The sequence below is a fragment of the Varanus komodoensis genome, unplaced genomic scaffold (genome assembly GCF_004798865.1).
Source record: "Varanus komodoensis strain SLA01 unplaced genomic scaffold, ASM479886v1 scaffold14_1, whole genome shotgun sequence".
Taxonomy (NCBI): Eukaryota; Metazoa; Chordata; class Lepidosauria; order Squamata; family Varanidae; genus Varanus; species Varanus komodoensis.
In genome coordinates this window covers 26,080,155-26,104,817 of record NW_025335438.1, presented here as the reverse complement: position 1 = coordinate 26,104,817, position 24,663 = coordinate 26,080,155, and the positions used below count along the sequence as shown (strand labels likewise).

At 39.7% G+C, this 24,663-nt stretch overlaps 1 protein-coding gene across 5 annotated transcripts in view; it reads left to right on the top strand.

Annotated features, from left to right (window-relative positions):
• The first annotated feature begins 5,582 nt into the window (after positions 1-5,582).
• Positions 5,583-24,663, top strand: part of MIB1 (MIB E3 ubiquitin protein ligase 1) — a 75,074-nt gene continuing 55,993 nt past the window's right edge. For 3 of the 5 annotated variants that reach the window (XR_006414044.1, XR_006414043.1, XM_044423785.1), the window contains exons 1-9: positions 5,584-6,115; positions 15,459-15,630; positions 15,894-16,023; positions 16,827-16,931; positions 19,139-19,205; positions 19,837-20,041; positions 21,841-22,024; positions 23,536-23,680; positions 24,363-24,496. Coding sequence is in view for 3 of the 5 variants with exons in the window: in XM_044423785.1 (XP_044279720.1) it covers positions 5,887-6,115; positions 15,459-15,630; positions 15,894-16,023; positions 16,827-16,931; positions 19,139-19,205; positions 19,837-20,041; positions 21,841-22,024; positions 23,536-23,680; positions 24,363-24,496 (1,371 nt within the window). In the remaining 2 variants the exon portion in view is untranslated. Of the gene's footprint in view, positions 6,116-15,458; positions 15,631-15,893; positions 16,024-16,826; positions 16,932-19,138; positions 19,206-19,836; positions 20,042-21,840; positions 22,025-23,535; positions 23,681-24,362; positions 24,497-24,663 lie in introns of all 5 variants that reach the window. The other 2 variants (XM_044423786.1, XM_044423787.1) reach the window with 1 other exon arrangement.

Here is a 24,663-nt window from a genome sequence, read left to right as displayed (position 1 = left end):
TCCCAAGGGCAAAGTGCGTTCCAAATGCACACGAGTTCAGTAGGTAGAGGGAATACTCAGGAACCGTTGTTAATCATTATCTTAAAATAATAAAAAAAGATCTTGCCCCCACATGGCTACTTTCATCAGACCTAAAAGGAAAAAGAAGTAACCACTTATATTAAGGGGAAAAAATTTAAAATCATTCTACAGTATTCAGTACTTTTGGTTCAAGTTTTTGGTATGCTTGTGTGCATTTATTTAAAGATATTATATACTGTAAACATTCTCAAGTACAAATGTACATGTACGCATATATGCTTGGATCTCTGTCTCTACCTGTACAATCCAATCTTGAAAGTCCTGATTCAGTTGAACTTACTTCCAGGTAAGTGCATATAACCTTGCAGCCTAATGTCCAAGAGTGTGGTTTGTCTAATGCCCCTGAGTCTGTTAAAGTGAGTATTTGTTATTATCATGAGAGTCTATCAGGCAGTTTGAATCCATTCAAAAACTGGCAAGTTTGTCCTCCCCCCTTTTGTTATTAATATGCATTTCAAAAGAGCTTCCCTCCCTTCCCTTCCCATCTCATTTTTGTGCTGTGATTTTTTTAAAGATTGTAAACCTGAAGGAAGGGCCTATCTTTTACTGATGGTAATCTGCTCTAGGAGCCTTTTGGCTGAGAAAGAAATGCAAAGTTGAAAAATCAGCAGGTTATTTACAAAAGATAGATTTCTTTCTTTTGCTTGCTGTTCCAAAACCAGAATCTCATATTTTGTAGCCTGAAGGAGGATCCTGGGCAGCATTCCGCTGTGAGCTTTTCTACACAGGGCTATCAATCCACTGTATCTAGTGTTGGTTTCATCACAGAACTGAGATGTGAACATTTGCTTCCTGCTTTTCTGCCACATTAACTCTGGATTGGATGGCATTGTGGCATAGTAGTATAGCACAAATGCACAAAAAGAAATGTTTTCTTTTGCAATCATAAATAATGCACCATTTTCCTGCTCTTCTTGAAAATATCACCCCCATGGAAAGTGGTTTACAAATAGAAGTAAAACTGGAGGATCACAATGTATATAAAGAACATTTGTAAGGAACAACAAACACACAACAAATGTCTTATGTGCAAAAGCCATGCATATCAATTGCTGCAAACACAAATGGAAGGATCCTGTTGTGCTCATGTCTTGCTTGTGGACTTTCCACAGGCACAAATTTCTGATTCATCTGCTGGTCTAGTAAGCTTTGTGCATGGGATAAGAGGGGGTAGCCCCTTGTACTTGCTTTGGGCCAGTCCTTGTAATTTGGGCTGACTCTTCAGTTTTCACTTGGACTGGCCACAAAGCCTTAATTTGTTTGAACTTATGTGGAGGGAACCCAATTGTTTACTACATAAAATAAGCAGGTGAACAAAGCAGTTGTCGCTGTACACAGGTTTTTCTACTATTAGCCTAGATCATCATCAACGACAATGAATGTAACTATGTGGGGAGAAAAGGATATTTTCCCTAAAGGAACAAAATGCACACATGCACAAAGATGGTGAGTTATTATTTTTCCATTTTTTCCTAAATGTAGTAGGTGCACTGATTTCTGTTACTGATACTAGTAATTAATTGCTGAAATGGCTAATGTTCTATACATTCAATGTTAATGTTTTTGTAATTTATCATTATTATATTCATTGCATATCTGGTCTTGCTGTACAACCCTGCTCCTGTCTCAAGCTCTTCCATCTCCAGCCAACTCTTCTCCTTTATCTGAAAATACAAGGGCAGAACCAAAAGCCACCAGACGGCAAAAGTGCCCTAAGAGCAGCTACGATGAACAACCCTGGATAGAATGGTAAAGCAAATCAAAAATGGGAGAGTGATATTGAAATAGTGTAGGTTAGGGAAGAATGGTAGGAAAGCTCCACCAACCAATATGATAAAAACAATGACAATATTTAAAGGGAGGTACTTCCTTGTAATCAGCATGAAAATGGAAGCAGGAGTTAGGAACATGTGTTGGACAAAGAGTTCCACTGCTATACCAGGAAATGCATTGTATGCACACAGTTGGGAAAGCTACCATATGCCGGGGCAGCTTTGTATCCAGCTATTCTTTTAAGAAGCAGAAGGCAGTTCACTATTATAACAATGGAATCTCCTAATTAACACTCAAAACACATGGCATGGAACTTTCATTGGGTGATTCCATGGAATCAATGAGGCAAAAACCCTGAAAAGGAAGGAAAAAGAAAATCCCAATGGTGGTTGCCACCTGCAATTCCTCATGTTAGAATTACATTTCCCCCCTTTTGAGATAGTTAGTGTCTGCCATCTACTGGGTGGAATTTGACTTGTTTTGTTCTTTATTCTAAGTGGTAGGGACAAGACTGCTTCTATGCCTCCATCTTTCTGCTGCGTGGTATGTAAAATTCTTAATGGGCTAACATTTAAACCACTCTTACCAAGATGTGTTGCACAGGTAAAGGAAAAAAATAAAATTAACTGGGAACCGTTGCTATAAGCTAATGCGAGAACATTTAAGTCCCATTGAAATAAATGCGGCTATGAATGGAACTCACTGGAGAAGACCCTAATGCTGGGAACAATTGACAGCAAAAGAAAAAGGGGACAGCAGAGGATGAGGTGGACAGATGGAGACACTGAAGCAGTCAGTGTGAGCTTAAGTGGACTCCAGGGGATGGTGGAAGACAGGAAGGCCTGGAGGAGTGTTGTCCATGGGATCACGAAGGGTCAGACACGACTTCACAACTAGCAACAACATGAATGGAATAGTAGAAGACATGTGGATCCTATCCACACCAGAAGCCAGATATATCCTGTGTCCTCAAGTAACCTATAACAAAAGAGAATGGATGGTGTGCTGTACAGTGCCATCACCATGTTACTAGAAGACAGAGAGGAGGCAGCAGAAGTGCAGGGCTGCTGGTTCCAGTGGCAGGCATGTACCTCCCATAACATGCACCACTATGTTTAATGGTACACTTAATCTCTTGGGCCTGATTTAAAACCATTGGGAAGTAAGTGTTCCAAGCTGTAGACTTTGACCTGAGTAGCACTGTAAATGTGGCTCACCATGAGTGTACTATGCTAAAAAGATTGCGTTATCACCAATACTGCTCTTGTGGATTGTTATTTTGCTTAAAATTGAACTCTAATTGACTCTAGTGTGTATTTCATTACCAGGTAGCACAGCTTTTTTGTTTTTCCTCTCTTTATCCATGTTTAAAAGAGCTCAGCAGGACTGTTAAGGACAGGAGGAGTTGGAGGACATTCATTGGCAGGGTTGCTGTGAGTTGGAGACAACTTGGAAGCACATAACAACAAATATGATACATGTCAATCAGGCCAGCATATGCTAGGGGTCATCATGTGTGGGCAGTTGCCAAGGCCCACTTGCTCAAAAGGACCTTATCCTTACAAAGCTTTTAAATCCAAGGTTTTGAACCAAGAGCATGTTGTACCAATCAGGCACTGCCTTTTGGGTGGACAGTCCCTTCCTCTCTCCTGTACTCTCATTGGGTATGGGGGGGGGGGTGATTCATTCAGCTTGCTGAAAAGGAAGGAAAAAAGGAAGGTAATTAGCAGCAATGGTGGGTGGAGTTGGGTTTTGGCAGTTGCAGCAGCAACACTTTACTGAGGTCACATAGAAGAGTGGTGCAGCCCTGTTGTCAACTGACAATAACACTCAAGTGCCTAATAAGAAAGAAAAATCTACCGTTTTCATATCATAATAAAGTTAAAGTGTTATATGATTTCATATTAGTTTTGATGCAACAAACACAGCTACCACTCTTGTTCTATACTGCCCAATAGCTGAAGCTCTCTGGATAGTTCACAATTCATACACACAGATACAATAATAAACATGCATGGCAATGAATATACAAATAATAAAATACAGCTTAGCAGCCCAATATACAAAATTAAAAGTTAAACAATTTTTAAAAATAAAAACTAGACCTAATACAGCTGACTTGGCCCATCATATGCTATTCAATGGCTGGGAGTAAAGGGCAGTGCTAAATTGGTGGGCAAACAATGCCAGTCTTGGTGCCAGATGTGCCTCAATGGGGAGATCATTCCATAAATGAGAAAGTTATCTTCCTTGTTGCCTCCTCAGGACTTCCCTTGGAGGTGGCAGTTGGAGGAAGCCCTTAGAGGTAGATTGTAGTATCTGAGTGGACTGTGGTTGGGAGGGACATTGTGGTCCCAAGCCATTCAGAGCCTAACAGAATTCAGAAATCTGCTACAATGGTTTAAAAACATCATTCAGAGAAAGCCTGAAGTCTGAGAGAGTCAGCTTTGTTGCTTATCTGATGAGTAAGGGCTGATTGAGTTTTCTCAGGCTGTTGAATGTGAGAATGATTCATTCTGCCTGGCTTTCACAGGAAGGGGACTTGAATGTCCAAAATGAACAAAATGAACCTTGAACAACATGAGTACAGCTAAGAAAGTTTATAGCATTTCTGTGAGAACCAAACAGCCTAGAGAAGGCTCAATGAATGAAGGAGTTTCAAACTTGTTTTTGAAAATGGAAATATATCTGCTGCTGCTATATTGCATGCATATTCCTTTTGAGGAAAGGAATTGAAAGCAGTTTACATAGTTCCATTTTATCCTGAGAACTATAACCTAACAACAATTTCAACACAGAGCACCATCTAATTCATGTTTAGAAAAAAGTTCTACAGCTCCCAGCATGTGCCAGACAGCAGTACTGGGCCTGGAGGATTTATTTTCTGTCTAAACAGTCATATGATCATGCCTTTAGTCTTTGTAGGAAGGGCATTCTATAATGGGGACAACTGCCGCCTTTGGCTCTGTGTCAAAAGCAGCAAAACAGCTGTACTTCTAAAGGTTTAGGTTCTGTTTGTTATTAGCCTTTGTGGAAAAGCGATGTTACTTTTGGGCTGCAGTTCAGCACGCAGTTGTAAAAAGTCCATACATTTAACAGATGGAATATTTCCATGCAAAGTTACCATGACAAGCTGTATATATTAAGTAAGAGTGATATACAATTTACTTGCTCCTGGCTCTCATTTTAGAAAACAAGGTTGTAGACAGGCTACTAATATAAGATGGAACTACACTTTCAGCACTTGATGGAATAATGTGTCAAACGGGGCGGTTACAAACTCCTGCGCTTCGTCTTTGTTGTGCCGGCGTTTCCGTGAAGAAATCCATTCGTTCGCTCGACTTTGTTTTTCCGTTATCGGCGTCAACGGCGCGCGGCCTGCCGTGCTTGCCACTAGTGAGGGGCGCTCTCGGCGGCCGAAAGCCTGACATAGTTTTCGTTGCCCATAGCGCGTCGTATTAAGCAACGCTGAACAATCACAGGGCAGCGGCCCTTCGGCCGTATCGGACGCGATACACGTCTCAGCCCTCTAGGTGTCACGAAGGAGCCGCGCCCCTCTTTGTGCGGAATGGAGCCGTTCTTGCTGATATGGCTGATATGGCCGCATCGGAGCATGCGCAGGAAAGTCCAGTGCCTTCCCTCCGTGCCCAAGGCCGTGGTGGCGCTGCCGTCACGGAGCCCGGATGTAGCGCAGCCGCGCTTGCTTCGCCCCTGCATTTGGAAAAGCAGAGCAAGCGTCTCCAGTAGGCAGAGACCATTGGGGAGTAAAGAGGGAGGGGCAACTCTGACAACCGCAGGCGCTGCTCTCCGCTGGCGGGGGCCGCATCCAACCCCACCCCCTCAAGTACAGGAGGCCGGCCGGCTGGCCCGTTTCTGGCTCCTGCGCTTCGTCTTTGTTGTGCCGGCGTTTCCGTGAAGAAATCCATTCGTTCGCTCGACTTTGTTTTTCCGTTATCGGCGTCAACGGCGCGCGGCCTGCCGTGCTTGCCACTAGTGAGGGGCGCTCTTGGCGGCCGAAAGCGCTGAGCGAAGATGAGCAACTCGAGGAATAACCGTGTGGTGGTGGAAGGCGTCGGGGCCCGGGTCGTGAGAGGTCCCGACTGGAAGTGGGGAAAGCAGGACGGCGGCGAGGGCCACCTGGGCACCGTGCGCAGCTTCGAGAGCCCCGAGGAGGTGGTGGTGGTCTGGGACAACGGCACGGCCGCCAACTACCGCTGCTCGGGAGCCTACGACCTGCGTATTCTCGACAGTGCGCCCACTGGTGAGAGGAAGGGGCGCTTGGCGAGGCTGGGCTGAAGGGAAGGGGAGACGCGACCCTCCCCAGCGCGCCGCCGCCTTTTCTGTAAGGCCTTTCAGCTCCCCATGGCTGGCGTGGCGTCCAGCGCCGGCTCGCAGACTGCCCAGGCAGCCGGGCGGTCATGGATGTCTGCCAAAGGCTTACCAAGCCCTCGGGGTTTATAATTGCGATTAAAGGTTTTCCCCAAAAGCTCTGTCTAGGCGGGGAAACCGGTTGCAGTCTCTTGTTGGGGACAATAGATCGCAGTCAACAGAAAGCGCAATCCTAGGTATGTCTACTTGGAAGTAAGCCCTGTTTAGTTCAGCGGGACTTATTTCCAGGTAAGTGTGTGCAGGATCGCAGTCATAGCCGAGTAGGTCACTGATCGACCCTAGGGTAGATCCACATTTAAGCATCTGCAACTGGGCTGGTGGAAGTGGACTAAAGCATCCCTTCTTATGGCAGGCTCTTTACTCTCCTGATAATAGTATGCAGAAGATTGACATACACTGCTGAATGGCAGAGCCGAATGGAGCCCACCTGTATACCTAAGGCAGATTCCCCAGAGTAGAAGCAAACCTTATTGCTGGTAATAGGGAAGACTTCCCCTTGAAGTAGTCAAGGAAAGTTCTATCAACTTATTCATGCCAGGCAAAGAACATTTCAGTGAAAAGATTGATTTGGTCATATTTCTTTCTTGGTAGATGTATTTAGAGTAGATGTATGTAGAAGTTTACAATGCAGTGCCTTGCATCTGTAGTCAGAGCACTCGCTCTGGCTTATTCCCAGGTTACTGCACATTGGTTTGCAGCCTTGGACTGCATATGAAATATCAGTCCTCCCAAAGAAGCAACTTTTAAGCTGAACTACTTCCATTTAGCCATAGAGATTCATAGGCATGATATGAAATACATTTTTGGTAAGGTATATAGAAAGTTCCTGTGACATGTCTTATTGTTCATTTGATAAAAAGCTTTTTTTTAATAACCTTGTGAAGTTTAGTCCAGTTTTGAGTTCTGCTTAGACTAGGAAAAGCTTTTTGGCCCCACGGAAGCAAATCTAAATTTGACACTTCTGTTTTAAAATTGCAATAAAATGTTGATGGCAGATGTTCCTGTTTTTACAGAAACACAGTGATGATGCTGTTTGATGCCAGTGGTATGACTGTACTTCAAGGCTGTACTAGCAAACTACAGTTGCTTCAGGAACCCTGGTTATCACTTGTGTACACAATAAGCGATGTACATTACTATCCCTTTAATGAAATTCTCTATTTGGTTAGAGATGGCAGTCTGTGATGGCAGTCTGAAATTTTTCATTTGTTATATCTTTCTGTAGAAAATGTTTTATTCTTAAATATATATTGTATGAAATTTAGTAGTGCCATAATGAATTCATGCAAATACAGTTAAATTGCACAGTTAAAAATTGTAATTATATACATTTCTTTTCACATGGTAGCATTAGCATGTGAAACTGTTTCAGTGCATTCATATTTTTTCTAAAGTTTAAATAGTGTAAGGAAGCATATACTATAGAATTACGTAAGCAAGTTTTTTTTTTAAACAAAAGTGATTGCCAAGTGAAACTTTGAATCATTTTAATATTACACTGAAGAAAATAATCCTATGGTCTGTTAGGAAGCATTCCAGGAAACATAGGATTGTTCAGATTCCCATTCCTCAGGTCATAAACCAGGAATTCAACCGTCTGTACTTGTGGACACTTTTGGGAATCTGAGACAGTGAACACCTCCATAAAATACCATGTCAGTGGCTCTTTAGCAGTATTTTATTCAGCAAAACCTTTTGTATCATGTGCATTGGACACTGCAATGTCTCTTAAGTAAGGGATTGTCTAATTCAGCTGACTGCTGATAGTGCAATACAGTTAATGTTTCTTTCAACATATGTTTTGTCAACATCCAGTAGTTGCTTCTTTTTGGGAGGATGTTATTACACAGATAAATTTTGTACTGGAATAGTTTTTAGATATACATGCCCTTTTAAATTATTTATCCATTTCATGGAAATTAGCAAATGAAAGGGAGAATGGAACCTTTGTTAAAGACCTTTTGACAGTAAAAAAGACTGATATTGCAAAATTAGAATGATAAACACTCTCCTTCTATAGAGTAGTGGACTGAGGACCTTACACTTCTTTTGCTATATGAATTAATATAGACACCAACTTCAAATGGGTACATATTATTTAACTTCTGTACCACTTAGTAATTGAAGGCCTGTTGACAGTTAGGCAGTTCTTAAACAGGTCTGTGATGCAATTAAAAGTTAAATAATGAGGGTTCTTAAAGCACTCTAACAACTAAAACAGTATTTAATGCAAAATAAACCAGTTAAAACTCCCCAGATGGCCTTAGATATCTTTAACCCCTTTAGCATACTGGGTTGTCTTAAGTTGCTAAGGATGACAGAGTTATCAGTGGGAAGACAATTCAACAGTCAGGGGTTATAGTTGAACAAACTTGACCACTTTTTCTTGCCCTCTGGACCTTCCTCAGAGGAGACACACAGAGGCAGTCCTTGGATGTTGATTGTAGTATATGGGTAGACTGTGGTTGGGAGAAATATTCTATCAGCTATTGTAGTCACAAGCCAACTAGGTTAAAACTAGCAGCTTGAATTGTGCTTGGAAACATACAGGCAGCCAATACAAGTGGGAATTGGTGTTATCAGTTCAGAGATATCCAGGGGTATCAATAGGGTCATGCTCCTCCATCATACAGGGTGACCAAAGCTGTTTCCCTGCCAAAACCTGGCTGGAGCTTCCAGCTGAAGTGGATCCAGATAATTGTCTCATCTAAGAGTACCTGGAAGTGGTTGACTACTACCCACTCAATAGTGGCCCAAGAAAGGATAATTTGCTATATAGCTAAAGTTATTAGATCTTCAAGGAGCAGAGATGATTTCTTTAGGATTAGTCTCACTGCTACCACTGTCAGGCAGCACAGGACCACTCTGTTTTGTAAGAAGGCATTGATCACCTCCCAGGCTCCTCTGGTTGTTCCATCCTTGAGTGCAAGGATACATTATGAAAGTGGTTGCACAAACCTGTCTAAGTACATAGTCAGTTTCCTTAAGCAATACTAACTGAAATTCATTCATTAAAACTGGATCAGACTCCTCTGGGTAGCTCATGCAATGCAACTTTTATAATGTTGGAATCTTAAGTCCTGAAATTTGGACAGAATATCTTGTCCTGAAAATACCCAGCAAATAGGGTACAACAGTCCTTGGACAGAACTAAGATATTCTTAGGTCCAAGATATAAATGCTACAGTTGACACTAAAAGGTTCTGTTGGGTGTCAAATAGAAGGCTGAATAGAGGCAATGAGACTTACTTGGATATTGATCTGCTTGTGTATAGCCTATGTATACTTGCTAGGATGTCCTATGTATTTCATACAAATCTATGGACATATATTAAAAATGGAAAAACAATTTTAATTTTTTTCCAGGTGCTCAGGGGTGCCTCATTGCAGATTCAATTGGAGGTGCCTGAGATGCCATTGCCCCTGTAGGCACTGTGTTGGACACCTTCAAGTTTGCTATTATCTTGTGAGGTTGGATCCTTAAGTTTCAGTTGTCCTCTCCTGTGTCCTTGTAGCTGGCATGGAAAGAACCGTGACTACTACTGACCAATATTTCAACTATGTCTTTGGAGATAAGAGAGAAAGGTGGGGAGGGAATGCAAGGTGCCAGCATATAAGAAACTCCAGCAGTGCACCTTCTTTAGTTAGACACAAAGGGCATCTAGAGGAAACAACTGTAAGAGAAGTGTGAAGAGGCAAAGATAGCTCTTTCTTACCTATTGAAAGCAGTATAACTGCACTGAGTATTTGGAAGCCTCCAAGATTAGAAGCTTCCATCTAAGGGGAACATAGTTCCTAGGATGGTACTGTAAGGCCCTTTAATAGTGCATTCACCTGTCTGTAGTAAACCCCATTGAATTCAGTGAGCTTGTCCTCACTTAAATGTTAGAATTTATTGAAGCTGAGTTCTAAAAAGAAATACAGACACATGCTAGTAAACCTCTGCCTATTTTTGTCCTTGGTCATGAATTCTTTTGAGTGTTTGTTGATCAATTTTGGATGCATCAAACTTTCCAGGGTAATTGCCAAATCCATCCAGCCTTTCTAAATACAACAACATTCATTCATTCATTCATTCATTCATTCATTCAAAGCTTTTGTATGCTGTCCTATTATATAAGATCTCAGGATGGCTTAAAATATTTAAAAGGACAATTAAAACAACAATTTCAATAATAAAACAGAACAAAACAATAAATCAAACAGAGCAATTAAACTTAAAACTTAGAGTTTAAAATACTGTTTAAATAAAAAGGTTTTGGCCTGGCGCTGAAAAGAGTATAAACTTGGCACCAGGTGTAACTCTGGGGAGTACATTGCAGAGTCTGGGTGCCACAGCAGAGAAGGCCCTACTCCAAGTTGATGACCTTTTTACCTCTCTTAGAGAGGGTTCCTGGAATAGGGCTTCTCCCATAGATCTTAAGGGGTGTGAGGGCATATAAGGAAGGAGATGTTCCTTCAGGTATCCTGGTCCCAAACCGTTTAGGGCTTTATAGGTCAAAACCAGCACCTTGAATTGGATCTGGTCTTCAACTGGAAGCCAGTAGAGCTGGTAGAGAACTGGTATTATGTGAGAGTAATGGCCAGTCCCTGTCAGCAGCCTGTCAGCTCTATTCTGCACCAGTTGCAGTATCCAAACCATTTTCAAGGGCAGCCCCACATAGAGCATGTTGCAGTAATCCAAGCAGGAAGTTACCAGAGCATGTATCACTGTTGCTAGGGAGTGCTCAGCCAGGTAAGGACGCAGCTAGTGTATCAGTCGATGTTGTAGGAAAGCACTCCTTGCCACCACCGCCACCTGGAACTCCAGTGACAGCTCTGGGTGAAGGAGTACTCCCAAGCTGCGGACTTTGTCCTTTAGAGCGAGTACTACCCCATCCAGAACTGGGTCAAAATCACCTACCTAGAGACCCGTACCGCCCACCAACAGGACTTTTGTCTTATCTGGATTGAGGCTCAGTTTATTGGTCCTCATCCAGTCCATTACCTCGGCCAGGCATCGGTTCAGTACAGCCACCACCTCACCTGGAGCAGATGTAAATGAGCAGTAGAGCTGGGTGTCATCAGCATACTGATGACTCCGCAGCCCAAACCTCCTGATGATCTCTCCCAGTGGTTTCATGTAGATGTTAAATAGCATGAGGGACAAAATAGAGCCCTGCAGAACTCCGTGGCAAAGCTGCCATGGCGCAGAGCTATAGTCCCCCAGCACCACCATCTGGAATCGGCCGGCTAGATAGGAGTGGAACCACTGCCACGCAGTGCCTCCTACTCCCAAGTCAGTCAGCCTATCCAGAAGGATATCATGCTCGATGGTATTGAAAGCCGCTGAGAGGACCAGGAGAACCAACAGGGACTCACTCCCCCTTCCCTCTCCCTGCACAGGTCATCATACAGGGCGACCAGGGCAGATTCAGTACCATAACCGGGTCTGAAGCCAGACTGAAATGGGTCCAGATAATCAGTTTCGTCCAAGAGTGCCTGGACTTGTCCCGTCACCACCTGCTCTTAACACCTTGCCCAAAAACGGAATATTGGCCACAAGTCTAAAGTTGATGGCCACCTCTGGGTCCAGGGATGCCCTCTTCAGGACAGGCCGGGTCACTGCCCCCTTCAAGGGGGCTGGGACCCAGCCCTCCCTCAGTGAGCCATTATAACCTCCTGGACCCAGGGACCAATCCCTTAACTGGCCTCCTTAAGTAGCCAGGAAGGGCAAGGGTCAAGAAGACAGGTGGTAGGACGTACCATCCCAAGCACCTTGTCCACATCATCAGGCTGCAATAACTGAAACTCATCCATTAAAGATGGACCAGATGGAGCTCTTCCCGTACTGGAACAGTATCAACTGTGGAGTTTAGATTGTGGCGAATCTGAGCAATTTTTTCCTTAAAGTGCTGGGCAAAGTCGTCACAGTGTACTGTGCGACCACATCATTTTCCTGGCCAGCGTGTGTTAGGCCTTGCACTATTCAGAAAAGCTCCGCCAGACAGCACTGTGAGGAAGCAATGGAAGGGGAGGGGAACTGCCTCTTCGCCGCCCTCACCGCCACAGCATAGGCTCGATAATGAGCACATAAGTGTGTTCGGTCAGATTCGTCCCAAGATTTCCTCCACCTGTGCTCTAATTGTCTCCCAGCCGGCTTCATCGGCCCGTAACTCAGGCGTATACCATGGTGCCGAGTGGGCTCTGCTAGGTGGGAGAGGATGTTTAAGAGTGATCATGTCGATTGCCCTGGTCATCTCCCCATTCCATGAATCGACTAGGACATCAACAGGAGCGCCAGCTTTATCAGCTGGAAAATCCCCCAGAGCCCTCAGGAATCCATCTGGATCCATCTTGCTCTGAGGGTGGACTATCTTAATAGGGCCCGCACCCTTCCGGAGGGAGGAATCGGCCCCGAGAACAAACCTCACAAGGAAGTGGTCTGATCATGACAAGGGAGTTAAGGTCAAATTTCTCACTTCCAGGCCACCCACCCCGTCGAGAAAACCAGGTCAAGCTTTCTTCTTTATTTAAATTTATGTTGTATTACTTGGGCAGTGTAAATCACATTATAGTAGGCTGAAAACAAAGCATTATGAGCAACAAGTTCTCAAATTGTCATAGGATATTGGGCACATCAGGTCTTCCACTTGAACTATCATTTCTCCAAGGGTCGTAACCTCTCAACAATACATGGTAGTTAGATTTTTTTTTAAATAGAGAAGGCCCCAGGTTCTATCCATAGCATTTCTTGTTTCAAGTGAAAGGGTAGCAGGAGTGGAAGAAACTTCTTGAAACTTTGTTTGGTTTTGTTGTTGGTTCAATTTGGTAATAATTGACTATGTGGACTGGTAGTCTGATTCAGTAGAAGAGAGTTCATAATTATAAGAAATACCATGCTTACCCAAAATAGCACTTTCATGTAAATTATGTTGTTTGTTATGTTATCATTGACTTGTATTTCATTTGAAAAATGCACTTATAGAGCACTATCCAGTGTTATACAGATGGCAAAGAGACCTAGTGCTGATCTAGTAGATCATGCAGCAGTCATAAATTAGCAAAACACTTGGTTCTGAAACAGGACAGGTCAGCAGAGAAGGGAGCTCCAGTGACCACTTGCTTCTAGTCTTGGTTTTGGAACCACTAGATCCTGTTGTCTTGCTGTCTCAACTAAAGCAGCAGGAGCACAGCAACAATGTTGGGTGCTTCCCAGGGCTTTAAAAAGGTTAAAATGTGTGTTAAGCCCCACTCTAGGATTTCTTACAATGTTTGATTGACTTTATAATAATTAAAATTAAATCATTTACTTTTTGCGTATATACTGTTTAAATGCTCAGTCATCCTTATTTTGCTTGATCCTTCATTTATTGCTATCTAGAATTTTATGTTTTGTCAGAGCTTTAATGTTAAAAAATGTTTAAAATTACACAGTTGAAATGCAATCATTTGTAGAAGTTATTAGGTCTATTTAATTATTATTCATGATTCTTTTCTACAGTAGTTGGAGCTTTTTGAGCAGTTCATGACAATTCATAAAATTACAAACTGCAAACACAGATAATAAAGTACAACATAAAATGTCAATATAGAAAATATAAAACAATTTAAACAACTAAAAGACTTTCAGTAAAAAGACTAGATGGGTTAAAAATACAGCTAATATAATTGTCCCACTATTAAATACCATTCAGTTCCTGAAAACTGCCCTTCTTCAAGCTCCACTGTCCCAGTTGAATTCTGCTACTCATCCAGCCCTTTCTCTGTCTCCACACATCTTTCAGTGCAGGGAAGAAATGGGACTTTGTCAATGTAGCACTGCAGAATGATCTGTCCAACTTCTGGTCTTGGAAGGTATGGAGTAAGCCAAGATACTCTGGCAGTCTGATCATCTCAGCTTGTTAACAAGACTGTGATCTGTTGGTGGAGTCAATTTCAGTAGTGTCCATGAACTATTAATATCAATAATTAGAATTAGGCTGAAAAGAACAATAGCAGAAATATAGTGCCAAAATACACCTTAAATAGCATTTCTGAGGAAATTAAAGTCTATATCAAGAACTGATTTGCATTACTGAACTTGATTGACTGAGAACTGTGGATTGAAACCTGAGACGTTGTTAGGGAAGAATGGAAAAGAAGCCTAGATGGATGATGATAGATAGTCTCACAATTGCTAAGGGCAAGTTATAAACCTACTTGGCACATGTGCACTCTACAGTAGCATGCTGTTACTGATGTCAGTGTTGTTCTTGATGTGTATATATCTCAGGATGGGGTTAACAGGGCAGGTCTGACCAGTGCACATCCACTAAGTGGGCTGAAATTGTGATAGGTTGGTTAAGCCCTACCCAGACAGTGTTGGGCAGATCTTGCTGGGAGCTCCCCTTTGTGCAGTTACCACCCATTGAATGACTGGGGTATGAAGAAATACTTCATTATGTTATGTTTAAGTCTTTGTCAATTAGTTCATTCAGTTACTTCTGGTGGAAGAGAAGGAGAAAATCCTTTAACCCCTTTCTAAATTCCATTCATAATTTTATAGCCCAATATTATGTTGTTGCTTTATCTCACATGCTTCAGCCTTTCCAGCCTCGTCATCTAGTTTCTTTCTTTACATTGGGTGGTGTCAGCTCTGCCTCCATTTGTTGATAGGTACATCTGCAACTTACAAGTATATGCATGGTAGAAAGGTTTACATGATCAGGAACTCAGCAGTTTCAGGATTTGTAATCAGAGGCCTGCCTTTTAATGTTCAGTGGATAGAGCCTGCCACTGTCTGCATGTGCATTGAGCATGCAGAGAAGAATTTTAGCAACTTAAAAAGGTACCTAAAACTATGCACATATGCCATATTTCTCTGTACAGAAGATTTTAATGTCAATACTTGCTGCTTTATCTTTAGTCACTTCTTATAACAACTGTGTATTGCTATAAGTTGATTTTTAGTGGGTAGCATCCCCATCAGCTTATATGAAATTGTGCTTCATGAAATGAAGTCCTGGTTGAATGCTTGTCCTGATTAATACCTGAATCTAGTATGTGATTGTGTTGAAAAATAATGCTGACAGTATGGAGAATGTTTGGGACATTTATGGAAATGATGTTTTTTGGTTTTTTTAAATTAGTTTTTGGATATGCTATCATATTCTTTGTTATACTATGTTTGTGTATACCTCCATGTTTGCATATGTATAGTCAATTTTTTGTGCTGATCACATTCATTTTCACAGGAATTAAACATGATGGAACAATGTGTGACACTTGTCGCCAGCAACCAATAATTGGCATTCGATGGAAATGTGCAGAATGCACCAATTATGACTTATGCTCAGTGTGCTATCATGGGGATAAACATCATTTGAGACATCGCTTTTACAGAATAACCACACCAGGAAGTGAAAGGTCACTTTTAAATTCACATATTAATAAAAAATTCTAGTTATGAAATAGTGCATAGAAATGTTATAATAATAATAATAATAATAATAATAATAATAGTGCTATGATGTGGATATAGAAAAGATCCTTGTCATTCTTAGAAATGCTGAGATGCTCAATAAACTAACATTTCAGTTTAAAAAATTAATATAGTTTCTTTCCTTTTTGAAAATAAAGCAGGGTTTGGTCTGATCATCATTTAACCTATAATTTATATTCGATTTTAGGGTATTATTAGAATCTCGCCGTAAATCAAAGAAAATAACTGCAAGAGGAATCTTCACAGGTGCCAGAGTGGTACGAGGAGTTGATTGGCAATGGGAAGATCAGGATGGTGGCAATGGTCGTAGGGGCAAAGTAAGAATTTAGAGTATTTATGGTAATGCCTGTTACAGACAGATTGTTACCTCATCACATAGGACCACAGTCCACCAGAAACTTTGCAGAAGTGGTGGACTCATAGGGATCTTATAAACTCTTGTGTACCCATAGGGGCTTATAAACTCTTATCTATGGTATGTTTGGGGAATTTTTTCAAAGATGCATCTGCCATGTTTGCTGAGGCCTGAGTCTCCTGAACAAAGAATGACTTGTAGACTTGCTCAGATGTCCTTGCTCAGGCCCCCTTGTCCAAGTCATAGAGCTCATGTGGTTGGTCTCTGGTATTCTAAGGAACTGATGGTGATGAAATGATGGGGTCAGCAGATAGAGAGTAATGAATATGACCAAATGCAGGCAGTGATGGTGGTGAAGAAAGCTTGCTTCTTTGCCACCATTATATCTATGAACTGCTGGCCAGTGGTGTTTTTCTAGGAATCTATTACCATCTGACTCAAAAAATTCGGAGGTTAGAACCCTTTGTGGTTTGTTGTAACTGATTTGCGGTATATTGCACATAAAATTGATCATGTGCAAACCTGCTTAGACATATGATTGAAGCATGCAGCCAGTTTACCATCTTCTTGTTCTTTTATAATGGCTTTTTTCAACTGTTGAAGCTCAAGGACAAGGGCAGGCTACTTGGAGGTTTGTAGCCTGTCGCAAATGTACTTGATCCTTGCCCATTTGAAACAAACAATAAATATAAATATGCTTTACTTTTGGTTGTAGAAGATTGTTTACTGTTTTGCATAGGCAGATATTCTTCTTTGCTTTGCTAGGTGACTGAAATCCAAGACTGGAGTGCATCAAGTCCACACAGTGCAGCATATGTTTTATGGGACAATGGAGCTAAAAACCTTTACAGAGTTGGCTTTGAGGGCATGGTAAGGAATAAAACAATGCAAAGAATAAATTGCTTCATGGAGGAATAGTAAAAATGGTTTGTGCTGTGCTGTTCTCTTCTTTTGTGATGTCCTTCTGTCAGTTTGCATACTATTAGGCACTTCATTGTTCCTACAGCTGCAGGGATGGCTTATGCATATACATAAGTCTTGTCTTGGTTTATTAAACATGCAGTCCTTATACTTTTTAGTATAAGGGCCTCTGTTCAGTCTTAGTGGCAAGTACTTTTGTAAATAGGATATTTATTAATTTTTGTAAATGTTATTTCTAGAAAATAAATCTAATCTTTATTTTCTAGAAATGATTAGATAAGATGATAATTAAAAAGTAATTACCCAGAAGTCTATTGGTCTTTTTAATAGTATGGTAGTACTCTGTGACTTGATTAGGTTCAAGTTTGATTGCTAATTTTTTCATGTCAATTTCAGTAGTGCTAGGGTATAATTGCAGCATGTGTAAGAGTGGAAATAGAACATATAGGATTTTTTTCTTCTAAATTGAGGTTAAAATTAATGTACTGCATTGATGCATTAATTACTAGAATAAAGTATTTAATATGAGAGTTTTTAAACAGTATGAAGATGCTTAATATAATTCTGCGGTTATTAGGCAAACGTACTTCTAGGCATTAGCAAATTCATTGTTTCTTTCTTTTGAAACTTAGATTTAATACAATCATTTGTTTTTGTGCAAACTACCAATATATTCCAATCAATCCTCAAATTAATCCCATTTTCTCTTTCAACGTAGAATGATTTGCTAATTGTTTTTCTCCTCTATAAAATCTTGTTTTCCCTTTTGCACCTGGACAAAATGTTTTATTTATTGCACAGAGAAAGTTTTTATAGTCTGTCAAAATTGTGGTAAATTAAAAAATATGCTTTTGCTCAAGTTATCCTTTAACCTGTGTTGGTGTTTCATTTAACTGTTTCTGTTTTCTGAAAGCAGCCTTTTTGTATGCATTGATTTGTTTTGATCACACTGAATTTGGAAAGAAGACTATAAATTGCATTCATTACGTTTAACTGAAATACACTGTCAGATTGTCACAAATTAAATAGTGCAGTGTGCTGTTTTTGGAGGTGAACGTGTGTTTTGCTTTGTAGTTGTGTAACTATGAATTTTATTGTCTTAGAAGTATCAGTTATAGCCTTTCATTTTCAGCATTGTTATGTATTACGTTAAGTGTAACTCATTGGATGACTTATTATTTTCATGCTGCAGTCTGCCAGCACCTCTAGTTTATTGTTCTGGGCTTTTTTCTCCAAGTAATAAAGAAACAGATCTTTGAAGCAGCACTTGTTGGCATATACACCACCTGTCTCTTTGTTTTCCCCTCAGTTCCAGATTATATGAATTAGAGGTCGCTTCTCTTCCTGTTCAGTACACCCTTTAGTATACATGTATTGAGCAACCTTTGGCCAATGGGAATTACTTCAGAGATAACACCAGATGGCTGCTATTTGGATTAGAAATCACAACAACAGTTAGGGAGAAGACGCATTTTAGAATTTGTTGCTAGGTATATTAAATAGGGGAAACTTTTCAAATAATTGGCTTATGTAGCCTGTAAAGTACACACATAAAATACCATGTAGCTTTTCTGTTGTGCTAGTTAAGTATATCATTAAAGTGATATATGTATGTAATACTTGTTGATATAGAGAACTGACAGAGTTCTGGTGGATTGCATTAGTGTAGAAAATATATTTGACTGTTAAGAAAGAGAGGAACTATGCTTTGGGAAACACTACTGTGACTTTTATTGTTAGGCTGTGTGGTAAAAGGTGATAAGTGTATCAGAGTTGAATCTGGGTGAACAGGGTATATGGCATTGGAGAGATGACAGCATTTGCTGTCATATTTGTATCAGCAGCATCACTAGCTTTCTGTTAGTATTAGTTTGAAGCCAGGGTTTAAATCCCAAACAAAACAGGATCATTACATAGGATTTGTGAAAAGGTGCTGTCATCTGTCCCTCAATTCACATAGAAGGAAGAGGATAAAGTAAGGGCAACTAGTGAAACACATTGCTTAAAAAACTGGACCCATATATGAAGTCATTATAGATATTGTCTCTTGACAGTATCTGTAACTGCACAATTGTGGTTCAAATACTAGAATATATTCAGTCTATATTCAAAGGGATGAAACTAAAGATCTCTCCTCGCTCACCTTTCTGTTTTAGTCAGACCTTAAATGTGTTCAGGATGCAAAAGGAGGTTCTTTCTACCGAGATCATTGTCCTGTGCTTGGTGAGTTGGTGCAAATAATATTTGAATTCTGTTATATATAATACTGTGAATTTGTGTGTGCACAATTTGAAGTCATAAGTGAAGATAATAATGTTTTGCTTAGTTTTTATTATAGTTAAACTTTTAACTGTTTTACATTTTTGTATATTGGAGGTTTTATATTGTGCTTTATTATGTTGTGCACAGTGAGTTCTGGCTATTGGGCAGTATAGAAATGCAAAAAGTATATGAAAAAATGGAGCATAGTCCTATTCATGTTTAAACTAAAAAAGCCCTATAGTTCCCAACAATCCATGTCAAGATGGCTGGCTGGGGAATGTGGGGAGTTGTAGGACTTTTTTCTGTTGAAACATGTGTGGGATTGTGACCTTACCTATGCTAGATCTGATGGTGATAATGCTATATGAACTGCTTAGTGGCTGTACTTCTAACTACTTCAACGGAGTAGCTATTTTGCTTCACTGAAATCATAACTAGCATATCAGCACAAATAGGATTATGTTGTTGGAACAGCAGTGTTGTACTGTGTGCTGTTGAAGCCACTTTTCCCTTTCTTTGTGATTTCAGCATTACACAGTAGAACAACACTGGAAGCATTTCTAAACATCTTGTCATTTTATTCTAACCATAGGTGAACAAAATGGGAATCGGAATCCTGGTGGATTGCAGATCGGTGATCTAGTAAATATTGATCTTGACTTAGAAATTGTTCAGTCTCTGCAGCATGGCCATGGAGGATGGACTGATGGAATGTTTGAAACATTAACTACTACTGGCACAGTTTGTGGGATAGATGAAGATCATGATATTGTTGTACAGTATCCAAGTTGCAATAGGTAAATTAATTCCATATTTTTAAGAGGCAGATATTGACAAATCAGGAAGTATTTAGCTAGTACTTAAGTATTCTTTTGACTCCTGCCATATTCCAAAATAGGAATGTGAATGTAATATGTATTCCTTTTAGTTATAGATTGGACAGGAAAATACTAAAAATATGTATGAAAATTACTTGTTTCATTATTTTTTGTTTTGCATTTTAACTGAAGATATAAGAAACACAAGTTACAATAGCACAGAAGCAACTTTTATCCACCTGTCCACTATTACTGCATTCTATACTATACTATTCTATATTTCCTTTAGGAACAATTCTTTGGCCCACTAGGCAACATCTAAAGGACTATGGGATACTTATCATTCTCATATCTGAGGCTGGAGATGGAATTCCAGCCTCAGAGCTGGGCATCTGTGCTCTGATCCCTTCTCTCTTGAAGCCTGTGTGGAAAGAATGACTGCTTCTCTAAGTTGGAAAATTAACCTTGGAGAGCAGTTAAGGGGTATAGGGAGGAGATTGGGACCAAACAGTTGTGTGTTACCCTGACGGTATTCTAGCTTCCCCTTCCACTCTGAAGCAGTACAGATAAATGGTTGAAATCAGTCATTTAAGTAGCTGAACTGCAGAACAGGAGAAGCAGGAGCTGGAAATCACCGCTGCTGTTCCTCCTGCTCTGGACTGGATGCAGAGGCTTATAGAAATAGAGGGCACAACTGTTAAGCTTATGCCCTTAGTCAGTCAACAGAATTTTTGCTATTATTGACCTTGACTGTAATTTTGCTGAATTTTTTGCTGAATAGTACATTAAAGACTATTCTGTTTTTATAAAGATTAGCATATATATCCATTTTATAAAGATTAGCTGCACCCATTTAACTCATTTGGTATAGAATCTCTTTTAGAGTGAAACAGAAAAGCCTGTTTCATTTAAGTAAAATACTTGAACCAAAATGCTAATTACTACTACTATTATTACTACATTGCATTTATATCAATTTAATTTTTGATTTAATTTTTTTCTGTTGTGAGAAACCCAAGATAGCTTATGTAGATCTGTTATGTCTTCACAACAGCAAACCTATGGTAGGTTAGCCTGAGAGTAACAGGCCAAAGTCATCCAGCGAGCTTCATGACCAAGTGAGAACTAGGTTTCTTTTGTTTTTCCATCCTCATTGTTCACACCTAACTGCAGATCATTAAGTTAGAAAGCACTGATCCCAGTACAGATCCTTGGGAGTTCCACTTTTTAGATGTCCATTTCTTTAACCAGTTGTCAGTTCACAAGAGGTCTTACCTCTTGATTAAGTTGCTCAGAAGCCTATAGTGAGAACTTTGTCAGGACCTTTTTGAAAGTTCAAGTAAGTGATGTCTACCAGGTCATTCTTATCCACATGCTTATTAATACTTCAAAAAACTGTAACATTTCATGAGACAGGATGCACTTTTGCAGAATTTATGTTGATTCTTCTTCTGTCCTTCTGTATGCTTGGCAATTTTATTTTTAATGTTGCCTTCAATCAGTTCAGTCGGAACAGACATTAAACTAAACAGCCTGTAATTTTTTTAGATCTTTCCTAGATCCTTTATTAATGGTGTTGCACATGAATACCTCTCATGTTGCTATTAAAACTTTAGATATGCTCCCTTCAGCTAATAGACTCGACCATAGAAACACTTGGGTTGCAGACTGTCAAAATGAGGTGTCAGATTAGTTAACAATGCAGTTATCTAGTTACGTTTTCACAAAAATGCTTAACATCACTTTTCTTAATATTTCAAATTACTGGTATTTTCTAGATGGACATTTAACCCTGCTGTTCTAACAAAAGCCAATGTTGTCCGAAGTGGAGATCCTGGTCAAGGTGCTGAAGGTGGAACTTCACAATTTCAAGTGGGTGACCTTGTCCAAGTTTGTTATGACTTAGAAAGAATCAAGTTACTTCAAAGAGGACATGGTGAATGGGCTGAAGCAATGCTTCCTGTAAGTTTATACCAATTTTTTAATTAACCTTCGTTCATAGTTCATAAGAAATTTACACAAACTTTTTGATGAGCCATTTTAGTACCACAAGTCATTTTGTAATACGGTATTGGAATGCCCCACAACTGGCAATGTTTTTGTGGTGTCAGACGTATGTTTGAGAAAGAAACTGCTAGAAAAGCATTATAAATTGTCATTATAAAATTGCAGGTAAAAATTATTACAACTAAAGAACCAACATTGTTAGTCTTGCAGTGTATTTTTAATCTCATAGCAAATCTGTCTCCTGTGAGATAGCCTGTTATTTCCTAGTGAAATCTCATGGTTTGTGTGAACCTACTGATGTACAGAGTACTTCAGCCTCCTTTCATGGACTTTTTTTTTGGAAAATCCTACAAGGACATTTTATACCCTTTGGTTTGGAGACAAAGACACCCCATTTGTGTAATCAGTAGATTCTGGAGATATTTTATGTCTCAGGGAGGTTTTTTTTCCATACAGAAAATAAGTGGCTAGAAGCAGCAGTCTGGGGACATAGTATAAGTGACAGTACTCAAAAGTGCTATAGGAGGACTATGTTGTAGTCCGTTGTGTAAATTGTGCAATATAAGGAGCATTTGGACTGAAGTACATTTGTACCTGTGAATTTATCTTCCAGACTTTTAGGTCAGGTAATGTTTCTTCTGTGTGAGAGTTTCGTGTTGAAGGGAAATCATGAAATCTTATTCTGATTGTGTCATGCAGGTGACCTTATACATTCCCACCCTTCCAATTAGGGGAAGAAATACTATACTTGAAAGTTGTATTGGCTTAGGAATCACCCAGAGAACTTCTTTTGTGGGGAAGCTTTATAAATACAATAAGTATGTAAATAAATGTATGTACTAGTCAAAAATTGGCTGATGGACTAAAGCTTATGTCTTCTCTGACCTTGTGTTACTTGTCAGGATGCTTATATCTACTCACAACTTGTGGTGCAGGCATATGATTTATTGCTTCTGTTAATTTTAAGGTAATCTCATCATCTAGACAGAAGAAATATAATGGTAGGTGCTTAAATAACCACAACGATAGTATGTTATTTATTGTAAAATGTGCACACTTTCTACATTAAAAGATACTGGAGTAGTCTATAGTGATAAAAAGATCAAAATACTATCACAGAAAAAACAGTTCAGTAGACCAGTGACTGGATTTTACTCATTGGTCAAGAAATCCTTGCCTGAAATTACCTGGCACTAATATTCGGTTTTCTTGTACAATGTCTGAAATCATTGGAAAGCAGCTTGTCTTTCTGAACAGCATCATAGTAGGAATGACTGGATTTTTTTTATCAGTTATCCAATGTGCACTTTTTTAGTTTTCACTATTACTTACCTTGAGGGTCTAGGCAACAGTGTTTATACAACTTGACTGAATGAGAGAGTAAAGCTTCAACATAAGATGTAGAAAGATGTATCTATGTGGCATTATAAATTATGTGTGTTGGGTTTGTCGTGTCTTCAATTTAGACTTTAGGTAAAGTTGGAAGGGTCCAACAGATCTATTCAGACAGTGACTTAAAAGTAGAGGTTTGTGGAACTTCATGGACATATAATCCAACTGCTGTGTCAAAAGTGGCTTCGGCAGGCTCCACTATAAGCAACGCATCTGGTGGTAAGTTAGCAGTTTGTCTGCATGATTGGTAATTGTGAAAGGTGTGATTATCTAATAATACAAAACAAAAACACTTAGTTAACTTCAGGGAACATGTTATTTTCTTGATGTGGAACACTCCTAAACACTATTTTCAGGAGGAATAGTGGACTAATAGTTTTTAATTTTTGCTCAATACAAGAAAACTATTTTAAGTTTTATTGTGGGGTGTTATAGAAAATGTCCTCAAGACAATACTTGAAGGAAAGGTGTTTATTTTTCATCATGTCTCGACACCTGCTTCTATCCCTAAGTCCTTTTTGGTTTCTCCCAAAACCTTTCCTCCCACCTGAATTGTATATACTCTCTTCTCATAGACTCAACTGATAATGCATGGCAAATAGTGACAAAATAATGTACACTCAGTCTTATTTTAACGACTTTCCACTATATCTGTTCTTGCTAACCTTTTCCATTAGGGAGTTGATACTGCTTTTCTGGAGGTAATAGTTGCTTCTAGGCAAAATACCAAGTTACAAAGCAACTTTAAAACAATTTGTAATATTGATTTCTGTTATGTTTAGGTATTATCCTTAATACCTAAATGTATTCAAGTACAACACATCAGTGACTGTGATCCTAATAAATATTTTTTCAAAAATAAGAAACATATTTTAATATAACTATAATAAAATATTCACAGAGAGATTGTCCCAGTTATTGAAGAAACTGTTTGAAACTCAAGAATCTGGGGATCTTAATGAAGAGCTTGTTAAAGCAGCTGCTAATGGAGATGTAGCTAAAGTGGAAGACTTGCTTAAGAAACCAGATGTGGATGTGAGTATCTAATTTTAACTTTTAAAAGGAACCAAGAGCTTCCAATTCATTAAAACAAAGTCTTAGAAAAGGAAGCATTTCCCAAAACAGAGATAGATCTTCCCTTTGCAATCTTTGTTGCTGGAACTATGATCATAATAACTGTGTTCACAAGGGACAACAACCCA